At 42.0% G+C, this 18,108-nt stretch overlaps 1 protein-coding gene across 1 annotated transcript in view; it reads right to left on the bottom strand.

Annotated features, from left to right (window-relative positions):
- LOC127571307 (macrophage-stimulating protein receptor-like) overlaps positions 1 to 18,108 on the bottom strand; it is a 143,027-nt gene that overhangs the window by 42,992 nt on the left and 81,927 nt on the right. Inside the window, 3 exon segments of the mRNA XM_052017578.1 lie at positions 495 to 633; positions 8,585 to 8,705; positions 12,543 to 12,648. Coding sequence (XP_051873538.1) covers positions 495 to 633; positions 8,585 to 8,705; positions 12,543 to 12,648 — 366 coding nt within the window.

Raw genomic sequence — 18,108 nt, forward strand, 5'->3', positions numbered from 1 at the left:
GGAGTGTATTTCAAGCATTTTCTTTGTAAATAACAATGCGGCCAGGACACTTATTCAAAGATTGTATAAGAATCAGGACTGAACTTTCTGATAACAATGAAGATTGATTAAACACACAGAGCTGCCCTTTTTTTTTAAGTCCAAGTAGTCATTATTTTTAAATGCATCTGAGCAAGACTGGCTCCAGTTGAGAGAAAACAAATATGAGTGCCTTATATTTTGCTTTGGAACAATTGCTTTTCCATTGCTATTGGTCCAGTGGCTTTAAAGTGTCCAACCCACAGGGCTACATAAATCTTAATGGTCTATGGTTCGCAATATAAACAGGTCATGTTGCACTGACAACTACAACACCCTTGGAAGACTGAAGAACAACTTTTCCATCAGTTATTTCTGCAATCTAAAGGGGCATTGTGATGATTAATGGAGCATAAAACAAAACAAGGGAAAGATAATCAGGATTATTTCTGATTACAATGCTGCAGAAACCTCACCACAAATTCAAATCCAGCAATTGAGGTGGATCCAACGATGGAGAACTCTCCACTACGTTTGGTCTCATGAATCGTGATGTTGATCTCTGTGGAACCAATGGGCTGATGCACTCCAGTAACTTGCAGTTTACACACCAACCTGACAGAAAACACAGACAGTATTTTTCCTTCATCTCAGAAGTGAATTAGGCTGACCTTTACACACAAGAGCAGCAGCCAGCAGTGTTAATCCCAGCACTCTTTTTCCACTTTTGCAGTGGTTTTCCTTTTCAATCTTGAGTCACTGAAGACAGTGGTCTGAATTCTCCTCTGTGAGCCTGCCCCCTTACCCAGACCGGGTCTGACGGAGCAAGAAGTTGGCTCCCAGCTGATCAGCGAGATCTTGAGTAGCTCACTGAATCACACCAAAATGCTTTGACAGCCGGTTAAGCATTGGCCTTGGGCTGAACCGGCTGTGAGAGCTGACAGGCAGCTTTAAAGTTCTTGAGCGGTCATTCACAAACACTCTAGAACAATTAAAAGTTAAATATTTTAAAAGTTTAAATTAAAAATAACACTTAAACAATGGAATACATTCAGATTAACTCAATTAAATGATGAAAATATAAAGTACCTGAAGCAACACACAAGATGCTGGAGGAAATGTCCATTTCCCTCCACAGATGCTGCCTGACCTGCTGAGTTCCTCCAGCATCTTGTGTGTTGCTCCAGATTCCAGCATCTGCAGTCTCTTGGGTCTAAATTACCTGAAAACTACCCAGTCTCTTGTGCTGCCGTCAGTCTCCAATGCAGTGAATGGGGTTGCTGAATCTGAACTAGGTGCAACCTTGATCAACCTGCGCAGGTTCCACTGGGAAACAGTAGTTATCGTGGAGTTCCACAGTGCAGCACTAAGTCCAGCATCAGAGCACAGTGGTCCTGACAGGGGTGATCAGGGGTTTGGGTCTTCTGTGTTCATGCACAGTCCTGATCCTTCGCAGAGTGATGGAGCTGAAAGCTAACACTTCGACACAGAACTGCTCGCTCTTTAAACTGAATATCCAGGCCAACATTCTGGATCTCTCTCTCTCCCCCTCTCTTCTCGATTATTTCCAGTATGACATAGCTAATCAGCTGACACACCTTAATCAATTTCAACACAGGAGCGAGTATCAATACATACTACCAGTCAACAATGTACACAGCATTGAAAACTGGTTTTGCACTCTTACTCCTCCATGCTGCATTAGACAAGATTTCTGATTCCCTTATGTTCAAAGTGCAAAGTTTCCCATTCTACCATTGCCTACTCACCACCTCGTCTCCAGCAACATGACTTGAGTAATGTGTGCAAGTCAAAGTCGAGTTTATTGTCATTTGCATAAGTACATGTATGCAGAGGTGCAATGAAAAACTTACTTGCAGCAGCATCACAGGCACATAGCATCAGATACACAACATTCACAAGAAAAACATAAATTAAACATAAAATGTACACAATTTATACAAGAAAAAAATCACAATGAAAACAAAAAAAAGTCTATTGTAGTGCAAAGTGATCAAAATGGTCATAGTGTTGCTATACTGAGGTAGTGATTGGGGTTGTGCAGGTTGGCTCAAGAACCAAATGGTTGAAGGGAAGTAGCTGTCCTTGAACCTGGTGGTGTGGGACATGTGTGGGCATGCACATACATGTGTATGATTGTGTACAGATGAGCATGTGTATACATGCATACATGCATGCGACATTCCTGCACATGTGCTTGTGAATTCAAGAGTGGATATACATCAGACAAGGAATGATCGGCTTAGTCAAACGCTCACTATGGAAGAGCTCACGTTTGACCAAAGTTCTGGAGTGCCACCGGTACCCAAGGATCAATAGCCCATTCACCTTGGGGAAGAAGAAAGGTTTGTGTTTATGTTGTATTAGTCCCAACCCTAGGTTTCCCCAGTGTGCTTACAGCTGATGATGTAACAAAAAGAACAAGGCAGCCAATCTCCATTTAGTCAGCTCCCATAATCACCAATGACCACTGACCAGATAATTTAATTGAGTTCAGTTAACTTTGGGAGGAGCCTACAAGAAACAAAATAAAATTCTCGATCTTTAATTAAGGATACATTAAATAAGTCGGATGAGTATCTCTGAGGCTTTGTAAATGGGAGAGGGACTGTTACATTTTCATCTTCCTTTTCTAGAAGAGTTTCAGTTTAATCATTACTCCAAAAATACCAAAGATTTCAGGTCAGTTAAGTGTCAGTCCAGTACCGTTCCCTATAAAGGAATGGCAGGCTTCATCAATACACAAGTCCAAAAAATAAAAATAGATCATTGTTGAAACTCTGGTTCTTGAGCAGAGCTGAGCAGTCAGTGTAACAGAAGTGCTGTGTGTGACAATGACTTGCTTTAGCATCAGCAGGAAGGTCTGAATATATCTGGTGTAATTAGCTTAACTATACCTCAAAACTAATTAATTTCACGTATAGTGCTTTGAAATAATTTTGGAAAGTTTACTTAATTTCCCATATAAATATAAACCTTTCCTTTTTATAACTACTCAATATGGAGTGTGCAATAATTTTGTACTTGCTGAACTTCACTCCGATTGGATCCTAAACTCTACAATGGTGAAAATGTGGTCAATGTCAGGTCAAACAGATGCTCTAAAGGTAATTAAAGTTGACAGAGGCAACATCTGTAAAAACCTGATAACTGTGCACCACCCATTTAGTACAGATTACAAACACGTTGTTGCATGCTGCGCTGGAAACAATTAGTGCAACAGAATTGTGTAAAAGCGATTGCAGTGCCAGATTAAAACAGTTTGGATTAGGGCTGAATTGTCCGCTTTAAATATTGGCTCCACTGAGGGCATTCAGCCTCTCAAGGTGTTCCAGCATTCAAAATATCGTGGTTAATCTGTACCTTCCCTATCTTGGATCCAGAATGCTTAATACCCTAGTTAATCAGACATCAAGCAATCTCACAATAGAAATTAATTTTGAGCCCCAAATTCAGTAATTCTGTGACGGAGTGAGATTATCAATTGATTAATTCACCACCTCATAGTGAGAGTGCACAGTCTATACTACTCATTGGCCTGTCTCATTGCCTTTCAGTGAGACGTTGGACAACCCTTGTCAAAAGCCCATATTCCTCAATTTCCCTAACGTCCAAATATCTATTAAGCTGGATCGCCCCCACTCACACCCTTACGTTTGCCTCTTGCATGTTCCCTATCTCCCAATTCTATATACTAATTTTGCCATTCTGACAATAAATCCTACTCTAGGGAAGATGAAGGAGCTTGAAAGATTAGTTAGCAAGGGTTTAAAATGACTGCAGGGAGGGGGTTGTTAACACGTAAGGGGTAACATTCGCCCTGCTGCCTGCAATGTGTTCCTGGGCCAATCCTACTGTTGCGTCTATCTGCCATGGCACCCCTGGTGTAGACTCCATTCCACAGAACTTTCAGAAAGCAGAATGCATCATGAGCAGCAACTAAGTCTCAGCACAGCCCCAACGGTCTTTGATAGCTCACTGCTGTCAAAGTCATCTTCTGTTTTAAGTATCTCTGATATTTGGGGAAATTTAAAAGCAGTTGAAATAGAAAAATGCTTAAATTATGAGAACTAAAAAAATTAATTTGCTTAGAAATGGTACGCTTAATTGAAAATAATTTTACAATAACAAAAAATAAACTAAAATCTTAGCTAATGAAGTGTGATGACCCTATTTAAAGGTCATTATTTGGATACAAGCATGCAGCTTTTCAGATTAGTTTTGGTCCCTGTACCTAAAAAAGGATTTTATAGCATTGCAAGCAGTCCAAAGGAGATTCACCAGACTAATTCCTGGGATAGGAGTGTTGTCCTATTAAGAGAGGTTAGACAGTTTAAGCCTGTAATCCTTAGAGTTTAGAAGAATGACAGGTGACCTTATTCAGACACAGAAGATCTTAAGGGGGCTTAACGGGGGGTAGATGTTGGAATGTTTTCACCAGTGGGAGAGTCATGAACAAGGGGAGATAGTGACAAGGGGCCGGTCATTTAAAACTGAGGTGCGCAGGAACAACTTCTCACAGAGGGTAGTGAATCTCTGGAATTCTCTGCCCCATGGGGCGGTGGAGGCTGTATCAGTAAATATTTTTAAGGTGGAGACAGATAAATGTTTAAAAGATCGAGGAACTGCGAGTTATGGGGAAATGGCACAGAAGAGGAGTTGAGGCCATGATCATATTGAATGGCAGGGCAGGCTTGAGGGACAGGTGGTCCAATTCTGCTCCTATTCTATATCACGGATACAGCGTGATATACATCAGTTGCAGATGTGGGCAGAGAAATGGCAGACGGAGTTTAACCCAGATAAATGTGAGATATTGCACCTAATGTCAAGAGGCAGTACACAAGACCCTTAACAGCGCTGAGGAGCAGAGAGACCTCAGGGTGCAAGTCCATGGCTCATTGAAAGTGGCTACACAGGTAGATAGGGTGGTTAAGAAGGCTTACGGAATACTTGCTATCATTAATCGAGGTATTGAGTATAGGAGTCAGAAAGTTATGATGCATCTCTAGAGAACTCTGGTTAGGCTGCATTTAGAGTATTGCGTGCATTTCTGTTCACCTCATTACAGGAAGGATGTCGAGGCTTTAGAGAGGGTGCAGAGGAGGTATACTAGGATGCTCCTTGCATTAGAGGGCATGTGCTATCAGGAGAGGCTGGACAAACTTAGGCTCTTTTCTCTGGAGCGGTGGAGGCTGAGGGGTGATCTGTTGGAAGTGTATAAAATTATGAGGGGCATAGATAGGGTGGACAAGCAATATCTTTTTCCCATTATTGAGTGATCCAATACAAGAGGGCATGCGTTTAAGGTGAGAGGGGGTAGGTTCAGAACAGATGTGAGGGGTACATTTTTACTCAGAGTGGAGGATGCCTGGAATGCGTTGCCTGATCGGGTGGTGGAGGCAAATTCATTGTGGGCTTTTAAGAGGGGCTTGGATGGGCACATGAATGAGAAGAAAATAGAGGGACAAGTGCATTCTGTAGGTAGGAGGGATTAGCTATGTCGGCACAACATTGTGGGCCGAAGGGCCTGTTCTGTGCTGTACTGTTCTATGTTCTATTTTATGGTGTCCTTGTGTGCAGCTGTCCTTTCTGCCCTGGGTTCAGTGTTGACTTTGGCTTTGGAACAAGAAGATCCATAGTGCCAACACCCAACCTCCTGCGCATCAGCAGCTCGCATGCTGCACTGCACCAATGCAGGAAGACGAAGATGCACGGTGCCCGACCCAGCCCCTCAATCAGGGTACATGACCTTGTAGGGTAGGGCACTTTTAACTGCAAAGTCACAGCAACCGAAGGATATTCTTGTATATATTTAAGATCAAAATTTGGCCAACTCTGTTTACAGTGACACCACGTGGAGAGAAATCATTTCTGGGACACCAGGATGAACTCCCCTGCTCTTCAATGAAAACCAACTAAAAACTGCAGATGTTGGAAACCCTGAAATAAAAAGAGGAAATGCTGAAAAAGGGCAGCATCTGTGGAAAGAGAAACAATAAAAGTTTCAGGTCCAAAACCCTTCGTCAGAACTTGGAAAGGGAGAAAGAAAATTAGTTTTCAGTAGCAGAGAAGGTAGAGGAGAGATGGGTAGATCAAAGGGAATAACAGTGATAGAGCGAGACCAAACAATGAGCAAATCTTGTTGGTTGATGTTCAGCTGTTTAAAACTTCAGTAATCCCTGACCCCAACGTGCAGCTCTGACCTTCACTTACAGAAGACACCGCATCTATCACTGCATTTCAGGCCTCAACTCCACCCTACCTCGGCTCATGTCAGACCCCTGCCTTGATGGGATTCGCTGGGAACCACTTCTCAGTTCCTGCACCAGATGCAGTATCGGTGACCGCGCTGATTTCAATGACAAGTGTCAAGCAGTTGATTGAGAGGCAAATGGGAAGATAAGTGTTTTTATCATTTCTTTAAACTTTAATGTTGAAATTCACTTAAAATTACAAAGACTTTTATTTCTTTATTTTTTATGGTTGTTAAATGTCTCAGAATGTCGGAATGAGGCTACGACACCACGCTGAGGCCTGGTAGCATTGGGAGACCTTGCTGCCTAACTGCAGGCTGTGGAGATTGTCCTCCACACCTGGTGCAGATGAGTGCGGGTAAGTAGGGACAAGTCTGTGGACGGGACTCAGTGTTGGGCAGACCAAGAGGCTGCAAACCATTCATTGACTGATTCACTTTGCTGCAAAAACAGCAGATAAATGCCACACCTTGACCGACTACCTTAGCATGAGCAACCACTTGATTCACCAACAGGAAACAACACATGCACTTGACAGTATAAACCACAGGGTTGCAAGCCACCGCAGTTAGATAATGAGAACATATCCCTAGCATTACATTATCTGTCATGCAATTTCCTCTGGTTTTGTAATTGCAAGTTTCTATTATGCTATCAAAAAATCAGCAAACTTGCCTTACTATACCTTTTAAAGCAAGAATATTGATTCATTACTGCATGTAGGTTATATGCCTCTTGAAACTCTCAGCTAACAGGTACAAATGAACAGTCTTAACTTGTGCACGACTTGGTCCATCTTCTTTACAGCTTCCATACATAACTGAGTAAGAACATATGTCTACCTACTTACTTCCTGAGGAGCTCTCCAGAGAGAGATACCTTGGATTAATTACAGGCCACTGATTGCCTTTGGAGGGCCCAGATCATCTTACAAGCCAAATAGGAGTGCCATCTCTCTCTTGATATTCTGTCTAATTGACCTGTTTATAGACCTCCTGGTGGTGGAGTTGGGTGGCAACTTGTTTGTCAATAACTGCACCCTTCTCATAGAGAGGAGAGAAATAGAAGCCCGACAAACAAAATAAAAGGGAAACATTGCCTTTTAAAAAATTTCTTACATAATATTCGTAAATTCCAATGCTTATTGTTGGATGAAATGCTCTTAAAAAAACAAACAACAACCACATCATTTTGTACACAACAGCACCCACAAGCAGCAATGAGATGAACAGCCATTTAATCTCTTTTCATAATATTTGTTGAGGCACACCAGGAAAAGCCTCCTGTTAGTCTATCAGACTTTTTTTTTCCAAATTCTACAACTCAATAGATACTTCACTTCAATGACTCTTGATATCAGCACTGGTTAGAAACTCACAAATTTAAACCATAGATACCATAGAGGCTTCCCATCTGCTGTTGCTCGTAGAGTTGCCCTGTAAACGTCATGAAGCAGGATACTTAAGGATGAAAGGATACTTAAGGACTCTGTATATACCTCTCACTCCCTTGGTGAAGCAGCCAGCATAATCAAAGACCCCACCCATCTGGGTCATTCTCCCTTCTCCCCTCTCCCATCAGGCAGAAGATACAGGAACCTGAGGGCACATACCACCACGCTCAAGGACAGCTTCTATCCCACTGTGATAAGACTATTGAACAGTTCCCTTATATGACGAGATGGACTCTTGACCTCACAATCTACCTTGTTTTGACCTTGCACCTTATTGTCTATCTGCACTGCACGCCCCTGTAGCTGTGACACTTTACTCCGTATTCTGCTTTTGTTTTTATCCCGTACGACCTCAATGCACTGTGTAATGTATTGATCTGTACAAACGGTATGCAAGAGAAGTTTTTCAATGTACCTCAGTACAAGTGACAATAATAAACCAATACCAGTAGCAATATCAAACACATACATTTCTGACATTAGCATGACTCTAGGACTCTATCAAAGGATGCAGTGCTTTGACATTCCCACACTGAGGCAGACGTTGTGCACTAGAGCAAGATATTGAGGTGGGGCAAGAAGCTCACTATAGACATCCCACAGTGAAAATTATGGAGACCTCACACAACTAGGTCTCCGGACCCTTTTCTGTTCCTTCGTATCGATAACAACCACCAAGAATCAGAACAATTAACATTAAATTCATTGTTCACTGCCGCTCCAACTTGCATTGCTTCTAAGGGCTCCATGGGACCAATTATACCTTCGGAAAGAGAATCCTCCCAAGGAGTTGCTTTGATTTTAAACAGAGAAGAGAAAATTGAGGAAAACGTACCTTTTTGCATTGCTGCTTTTGGGAATAACTATGCAAGACCGTGTTCCCACTCGCACTACGTGAGAGGCTGCTGTATCTTGGGGCCAGCTGGAGACTTGAAGTCCCAGCCACACAGGGTGAGCTCAGTCTCTCCATTGACAGGCGCTCTTTTTGGGATGAAACTGAAATACACAGAACACGGAGATAAGATATCTTTATTAGTCACATGTACATCGAAACACACAGTGAAATACATCTTTTGCATAGACTGTTCTGGGGGCAAGCCCGCAAGTGTCGCCACGCTTCTGGCACCAACATAGCATGGCCACAATTTCCTAATTCATATGTCTTTGGAATGTGGGACGAAACCGGAGCACCAGGAGGAAACCCACGCAGTCACGGGAGAGAGAACGTACAAACTCCTTACAGACAGTGGCCAGAATCAAACCCGGGTCGCTGGCACTGTAATAGCATTACCCTAAACGCTACACTACTGTGCCTGCCCTGAAGAAGGTATTATTCAACGAAATGTACAGAGTCTGGCTTTATAACTTCCATTGCAAAGCTTGTTTTGGGGAGAAAAAATGCTCAGTTTAGCTTTTGCCGTTTTTTTTGAAATCAGAAATTTCTGTTTATTCTCAGGATGTGGGAATCCTAAATTGAGAGTGAACAGCGTTCTTAAACCACTGCAAGCTGACAAGTTGAGCTGCCTTGGGTTCATGCAGAAGTGTGAATCACAACACCCACACACTTGGTGAATTATTTTTATTCATCTTCAGTATCGGGCATTGCTGACAAGGTCAGCATTTACTCCCCATCCCTAAATGCCCTTGGCGTTTGTGGTGACCAACTGACTTCTTGAAGGTTCTCCAACAGTGCTGTTGGAGGGGAGCTCCAGGACTTAGATCAAGCAACTGAAGGAGCAGCAATATTTGGATAGTATGCGACTTGCAGGAGAAGCTGCAGTATCAGAGTTCCTATGCGCCAGATCCCTTGTCTTTTGAGGTTGAGGTTTGGAAAACATTGATGAAGAAATCTTGTTGCATTGGATACAACAGACTAGAACCAAGGCCTTCTAGTGGTTGAGAAAGCACATATTTAAAAAGATGGATAGGAGACACTCTGCACTGAGTTGTTGGAGATGCACTCACAAATTGTGCCTTGTAGATAGTAGTAAGGATTTAGATTGTTGGGTGGGAGTCACTCATAGAGAATGGGCAGCCTCTAATCCAATCTAATAGCCATTCCATTTACAAGGCTGGTCCAGTGAATTTCTGCTCCTGCTTTTACATTTAGTCAGTTAAGTATTATAGAAGATACACTGTGATCACCTAAATTGTATGGAAACTTGATATGAATTAGTTGTGGTACAACCAAGAGTGGAAACAGAGAGTGCAAATCTAATTCATTGTATTTGCTATTTGATCTCAAAAGTAATTTATGGAATAGGGATTATTAGAGACAACACACATATAGATGCAGGCAACACCCGTACTTTCTTCCTGTCGCAGTAAGATTGGCTGCCAAAGATTTCTCTAGCATTTGTTTTTGCATGAATATGTATCCACTCTAACAGCATTTTAATCTAATTTAAAGTCGATAAAGAGCAGGAGGATAATCAATGGCAGAATAAGGCCCTTCTGGGGACCAAAAAGGTAACCTGTCGCTGAAGACAGAGGACGTGGGCAAGGTTCCAAGTGAGTATTTTGCATCTGTGTACACTAATGCAGCATATGATGTCAATGTTGTTAACAAATGTATGAGAAATATTGTTTAGGAAAAGTATTTGAGATTGGATAAAGAGCTAGGCCCAAATGGAAATATATCCCAGGGTGTTAAAAGAAGCAAGGATCTGACCACAATTTGTCAGTCCTTTCTGGCTACAGGAATGGTGCCAGTGGTTTAAAGGACTGTTGAGGAATGTTTAGAAAGAGACGCAAGGATAAGCCAACTAACTATAGGTCAGATGGTTTTAACTGCAGTGGTGGGCAAATTATTGACAAGGAACACCATTCTATGGGGCAGCATAAAACTTCATCAAGAAAGACACAGGTTAATCAGGGACAGGTGGATTTGTTAAAGGAAGAGCTTGCATTACCAACTAGATTCAATTTTTAAAAAGGCTCATGAGGTCAGTGTATTTGAAATGGATTCAGTGAGGCCTTTTGACAAATTCACACATGGCACAGTAGTCAAAGAGATAAAATCCCATGGGATAGTGGCACTCAGGAACAAAAACTGGCTCAGTGGCAAGAAGGGTAATGGATGACTAGAAGGCAATGGGGTTCCATAGAGCTTGTGTTTCACAGTACATGACTCGGACCTAAATCTGAGGGCTATGATAAAGAATTTTGCAACAACCCAAGAATTAGCCATGCCGTTGACAATGAGGAGGAAAGCTCTCGAATGCAGGAAAACAGACGGTCTGGTCAGGTAAGCAGAAAAATGGAAAATGAAATTTAATCCAAGGCATTGTGAAGTAATGCATTTGGGAATGCATAAAGCGAGAGAACAAATGGGAGGATATTGAATGGTGTGAAGGAACAGAGACCTTGGTATGATTGTGTGCAGATCCCTGGAGTAGCAGGACAAGTCATAAAGGTGGTTAAAAAGGCAACAGGATACTTTCCTTTATTAGCCGAGCCACAGGATACAAGAACAGAGAGGTTATGATAGAAATGTATAAAACACCATTCCCTTTCTGCCAACTCGCTCTCTCCCAGTACCAACAACCCACTTTCACAATCTACCTTGTTATGGCCTTGCACCTTATTGTCTGCCTGCACTGCACTTTCTCTGTAACTTCTTTTTATAAGATATCTTTATTAGTCACATGTACATCGAAACACACAGTGAAATGCATCTTTTGCGTAGAGTGTTCTGGGGGCAGCCCTCAAGCGTCGCCATGCTCCCGGCGCCAACGTAGCATGCCCTCAACTTCCTAACCTGTACGTCTTTGGAATTGGGAGGAAACCGGAGCACCCGGAGGAAACCCATGTGAACACGGGGAGAACTGTGATACTTTACTCTGCATTCTGTATTGTTTTACCTTGTTCTACCTCAATGCACTGTTGTAATGAAATGATCTGTACGAACGGTATGCAAGACAAGTTTTTCACTGTACCTCGGTACAAGTGACAATAATAAACCAATTCCTTCCTTCAACAAATAAAAAAGCCATTAATTTCACTTTGTCCTGATCTTTGCTTAAGATCCAAGCTCACCAGGTCATTTACCTAATCTGTTGTTCCCTTCTGTGCTTCAGCATTGTAATGTCCTTGACCGTGAACCCAAACCTTCACTTTTAGTTGTCAGTAAATAACTATGAAGGTGCCAAGCTTGGGAAAGAAAACCATAACATGCATGTCCCCAACGTCCAAGCTGCAGGGAGCATGTCCTGAGTGGTAAGGATGTGCCATGAGTGGCAATAGAGGGATCACTGTTTCCATTGAACCATATTTTCTATGGTGGAATGTGGGCATCACTGGCAAGGCTGGCATTTAGTGCCCATCTCAACTGCCATCAAAAGGCAGTGATAGGCCACCTTCTTGGACTGCTAATCCTTTGGTTAAGGTATTCCCCCACTGAGGTTAGGGAAAAAGTTTTGGCAGCAACAAAGAAATGGTGACATTTCCAAATGAAGGTGGGATGACTTGGAGGGGAACCTACAGATGGTGTTGAGTTTCCACATCTGCTACCATGGCCCTTCCAGAAGATGAAGGACACCAGTTTGGAAGATGCTGTCAAAGGAGCCATGAGGAAGGCTATGTGACTTAGTCTTCACAAAGCGTACTTGGTGGTCAGTCCTCCCCATCCTACCATCAGGAGGTGCATCTTCAATGGGTGGACTGGCGAGGAGGAGGTCAAGAAGGAATTCCCTTGTGCAAGCCCAGTCTGGCAGCCAAGCCCAAGATTCAGCCACCCCAATCACCACCAAACCTTGCTGATGGACACTGAAGTCCCCACTGAGAGTACTCACAGAGCATTCTCATTTTCCTCCACTCCTTCCAATCGGCGGTCAACATGACGGGGGTGATGCTTATCACCTTAGGTAGCAAGGCCGGTAGTAAACACCAGGAGGTTTCCTTGACCACATGAAGGTATGTCATTAAGATTTCACGTTGTAGCTTTGTTTAGGATGATAGTGGATTTGCAGTTGCCACCAATGTTTATCACAAAGGAAAACTGTAACAAAAATGCTTAAGGCCATATGGATAAAGCAAATGAAGCAGACAGCATAAATAGGTTCCAAAGTTCAGGAGGGAAAAGGAAAGTAGCGTACAGGGAAAACGAGCAAGAAGTACAAACCAGGCTGTAAAACCTTCGACAGATACAGAAGCTTTTACAGTCTGTTGCTTCTTGAGAAGGGGAGGCTGGGGTTATTTGTCACAAATAATTGGTCTCAAGAAAATTAATGTACAAAAATGCTATCCTCAGCCTTATAAGCAGAATGATTTAGACTTCAAAATGCAAGTTATTTACAGTAAAGTTCTGTAAATCACTAGTTGGTCCCCAGTTGAATCACTGTGTCCAATTCTGGTCATCGTGCTTTAGAAAAGATCTCAAGACCTTAGAACGTACAGGAAAAACTCGTTAGACTGGTAACAGGGATTTAGGACCATAGCTGTGCAGAAAGACTTGAGAAGGTCTTGTAAAGCAAGGGAAGATTAAATAGGAGTGTTCAAATTCATGAATGCTTTAGAACGCAAGGAACAGAAGCAGGCACGGAGTCTTTGACCCCTCATGTCTGCTCTGACATTCAATAATTGGAATTGGAATTGGAATAGAAATTGGTTTATTATTGTCATAAGTACTGAGATACAGTGAAAAGCTTTTGTTTGCATGCCATCCAGACAGATCATTCTATACATAAGTACATCAAGGTAGTATAAAGGGAAAACAGAATGCAGAATATAGTGTTACAGTTACAGAAAAAGTGCAGTGCAGGTAGAGAAATAAAGTGCAAGGGCCAGGAGAAGGCAGAGTTCACCTTTTAGTGCACAAGAGGTCTGTTCAAGAATCTGATAACAGTGGGACTAAAGCTGTCCTTGGAATGTGCTCTCAAGCTTTTGTATTTAGGAGATCAAGAGTTCACCTTTTAGTGCACAAGAGGTCTGTTCAAGAATCTGATAACAGTGGGACTAAAGCTGTCCTTGGAATGTGCTCTCAAGCTTTTGTATTTTCTGCCCAATGGGAGTGGGAGGAGACAGAGGGGTGGGAGGCATCCTCGATTACATTGGCTGCTCTCCCGAGGCAATGGGAAGTAGACGGAGTCAATGGAGGGGAGGTTGGTTTGCGTGATGGACTAGGCTGTGTTCACAACTCTCTGCAACTTCTTGTAATGCTGGGCAGAGCAGTTGCCTTAACAAGCTGTGATGCATCTGGATCAGATGCTTTCTGTGGTGCATCTCTAAAACTCTTCTAAACTAGGCTAAGTAATTTCTCCTCATATACTGAACCCATCTTAGGAACCTATCTGGTGAATCTTTGCTGTACTCCTCTTGCAGCAAGTACATCCTTCTTTAGGTAAGAAGACCAAAAAATTCCAGGTGTGGAATCATCAAGACACTATATAATCTTTAGGATGTAATCTTTAGGCCCTATATGACATATAATTTGCTTTCTTACCTTCTTCACCACATATTAACACTCAGTGACTTGTGTACAAGGACTTCCAATTTTTTTTAATCAGAGTTATGTTGACCAACACATCAGGAAGATCTAAAAGAAATTTTATATTTGAAATATTCAGCAGGTGGGTAGAGCCAATCTTTTTCTTAGGAAATTCATGAAAGCCATGGTCTGGCCTCAGTTAAACTGAAGTGGCAAGCTGCCATTGTCAAACAAGTAGTGACAAGTGCTGCAGCCATATTTCTACATGACCGAGTAAGACAAAATCCTTTCAGCCCCATTAATTTCCCCACTTCTTTTTCTCCTACTAATTGTTTTATTCACTCAAGGAATGTGGGCTTTGCAGGCTAAGCCAGCATTTAATCGCCCATATCTAATCATACCATAGAACAATACAGCACAGGAACAGGTCCTTCAGCCCATAATATCTGTGCCGACCATGAGGCCACTTTAAACTGCTCATCCACCTGCACCTGAGCAATATCCCTCCATTCCCTGTCTGTTCATATGACTCTCTAAATGTGTCTAAGATGTTCTCATATCTGCTTCCACCACTTCTGCTGGCAGCACATTCCAGGCACCTACAACTCTCTGTGCAAAATAATTTGCCACATAAATCTCCTTTAAGCTTTCCTCCTCTCACCTTAAAGCTATGCCCTCTAGTATTTCACATTTTCATCCTGGGACAAAAAACTCCATCTATGCCTCTCATAATTTTATCCATCTCGATCAGGTCACCCCTCAGCCTCTGATGCGCCAGAGAAAACAAGTCAAGTTTGTCTAACCTCTCCTTATAGCTAATACTCTCTAATCTAGGGAACATCCTGGTGAACTTCTTCTGCACTCTCCAACACCTCCACATCCCTCCTGTAATGCAGTGACTAGAACTGCACACAATACTCTAAAATGTGGCCTAACCAAAGTTTTATACAGCTGCAACATGATTTTCTGACTTTTATACTCCTGACAAATGAAGTATGCTGTATTCCTCATTTATGCATCAGTTTCATGATTTGTGCCATGCCCTACAATATCCCCACCACAAATGCAGCAAGTGCTCAGCAGATCAAGCAGTATCCATGGGGAGGGAAACCGGGCAGAGTAGATCAGCAATGAATATGTAGAGGCCAAATTCATGGAGTGTACATGGTTCTCGAGATCAGTATGTTAAGGAAACAATGTTGTTGAAAGATGAAGGGTTAATTAATTGATAATCTGGTGATTAATTGGCCTTTAGAGACCGGCTTTTTTTTGTTGGAAGCAAGATAGATTGAAGAAAGTGTCAGGGCAAAGACGTGGCCTTGTTTGACACTGATTTCAGGTCAGGGACCCTTCAGCAGAATTGTAAAATAGAGAAAACAAGCATGTTTTAAGTTGCAGTAGAGAGAAAAGAAGGAATGCCTGTCATAGGATGCAGACAAAAATCATCCAGATATCAGTTACCTTAAAAAGCAGCAGTTGGAGACAGAAAAGAAAAAGTAAATTGAATCAGAGAGGTAGAGCAACATCTGTGGCAAGAAATAAAAAGGGTGGTCACAGCCTCCTCTCTCTCTTGATTGACCAGTTCTGCAGTACATATTCTAAGACATGTGAGTACCTTCTGGAACAGTGTCCAGGTAACTCTACCTTCCCTGATACATCAAAGTGAGCAGAGTTCTTCGTGTTGCAGGCATTTCTGTAGATGTGGTTGTTATGGATCCTAATGGCTTCCATCAGCTCCCACATACTGCAATATATCACCTGCCCTGCCATGCCTGTTTTACATTAATTACAGTAATTAATATAACCAACTTAGTTGCTTCAACATAAAGCTGCACCACTATCCTTCCCTCTAAGACCCTGACATGCCATAGCCCCTGACTCACCAAGGAACACATTCCATAGACAGTGTACTCAGAGAGCACTGCACCATAGCAGAACCACAGACTGAACATAGAACATAGAACACTACAGCACAGTACAGGCCCTTCGGTCCACAATGTTGTGCCAACATTTTATCCTGCTCTAAGATTTACCTAACCCATCCCTCCCACATAGCCCCCTATTTTTCTATCATTCATGTGTCTATCTAAGAGTCTCTTAAATGTCCCTAATGCATCTTCCCCCACAACCTCTGCAAGCAGTGCATTCCACGCACTCACCACTCTGTGTAAAAAACTTACCCCTGACATGCCCCTTATACCTTCCTCCAATCACCTTAAAATTATGTGCCCACGTGTTAGCCATTTGTTGCACTGGGAAACAGTCTCTAACTGTCCACTTGATCCTATACCTCTTATCGTCTTGTACACCATGATCAAGTCATCTCTCATCCTCCTTCTCTCCAAAGAGAAAAGCCCTAGCTCACTCAACCTATCCTCATAAGACATGCTCTCCAATCCAGGCAACATCCTGGCAAATCTCCTCTGCACCCTCTCTAAAGCTTCCACATCCTTTCTATAATGAGGCGACCAGAACTGAACACAATAACACTGGTCCACACATTCAGAATGAGCTGACTTTTGCTAACCAGTTACCCAATTACCTGGCAGGTTATTTGTTTACCACATTATATAACTTAGTTACCACCGCAAATGAAAACTACAAGGTTAAAAAATCAAAAAGACTAAGTAAATTAATATATACTTAAAATGAAATTAGTCCCTTACTCACCAAAGTCCACACTCCAAAGATATGGCATTCAGTAGCCTTAGCAGAAGGACTTTGATAAAGTGAATTATAGAAATTGCTGCCCTGTGACAGAAAGGTCAGATTCATGTAATTGGCAGAAACACAGGTGAAATGGGGAGAACTGTTGACACACAACGTGTTATAATTTGGAAGACCTCTTTTGATGGTAGAAGCAGATTCAATAATAACTTTTCAAAGGGAGATGGAGATGCAATTGAAGGAGAAAAAGTTGCACTCCATGAGGAAAGGCCAAAGGACTGAAAATTTTATTGGGCCTGTATTCCAGAGGTCTGGTTGAAAGAGGTAATGACACAAGTTCAAATCCCACCACGTCCACTGAGGGGAATTAAATGAATTTGGAAATAAAAAGCTAACACTAGTAATAATGTTTGCCTGGTTCACTAATGTTCTCTGGGGAATAAAATCTGCTTTCCTTATCAGGCTGAACTTCATGCTACTCCAGACCCACACCAATGTGGTTGACTTTGCTGAACAGGTACCTCAGCTCAAGGGCAACTGGGAATGGACAATTAGTACTGGCCTTAATTGCAAACCACAAATGCTTTTTAAAATCTAAATGGTTATATCTTTCAAGGGCTGGAACTGGTGCTATGGCCAAATGACTTCCTTCCATGTGCCTTTGCTGAAGCAGAGTGCACAGTTCTTGTTAACATAGTTAAAGGATTTCAAGTTTACTGCCAATAATCTATAACCTTTACAGTTGGCTCTACTGGAGCTTAACCATTTTCAGATGTCAGTTGCCTATTCCCGAAAATTGCAATGTTACAGTATTGAATTCTGTAATGCAACATATAATTTCATATTTCCGTATAAGTTTCCAATGAATTTCTGGCATTGTCTCTCATTTGGTTTAATTATTCAGCTTGCTTTCCATAACCCACACTTGTATGGAGCATACCAAACCAAGTAGACTTTGTATAGAGGTAAGGTTTTAGGCAATTACGAAATGTTCAAAGTTCAAACTTCAGCAGTCTAAATACAGACAATTCCAAGGTTCAAAATGGTAGGACACTTCTAATATCTGAACATTTCAGACATGTTGAGTACTTTCCGTTATAGCATCAGGACAAGGTTTTTGAACAAGTATTCAATCATACAAATTACAATTATCATACCAAGTTTTGAACATCAGTCATTTTGATCCACGTGGTTTGTAAAAATCCGAATCAAACTCTTTAGCTGAGTGGTCGCAGCATTCTGCTGTACAAAGAACTGCAAATAAT

The sequence above is a fragment of the Pristis pectinata genome, chromosome 6 (genome assembly GCF_009764475.1).
Source record: "Pristis pectinata isolate sPriPec2 chromosome 6, sPriPec2.1.pri, whole genome shotgun sequence".
Lineage (NCBI taxonomy): Eukaryota > Metazoa > Chordata > Chondrichthyes > Rhinopristiformes > Pristidae > Pristis > Pristis pectinata.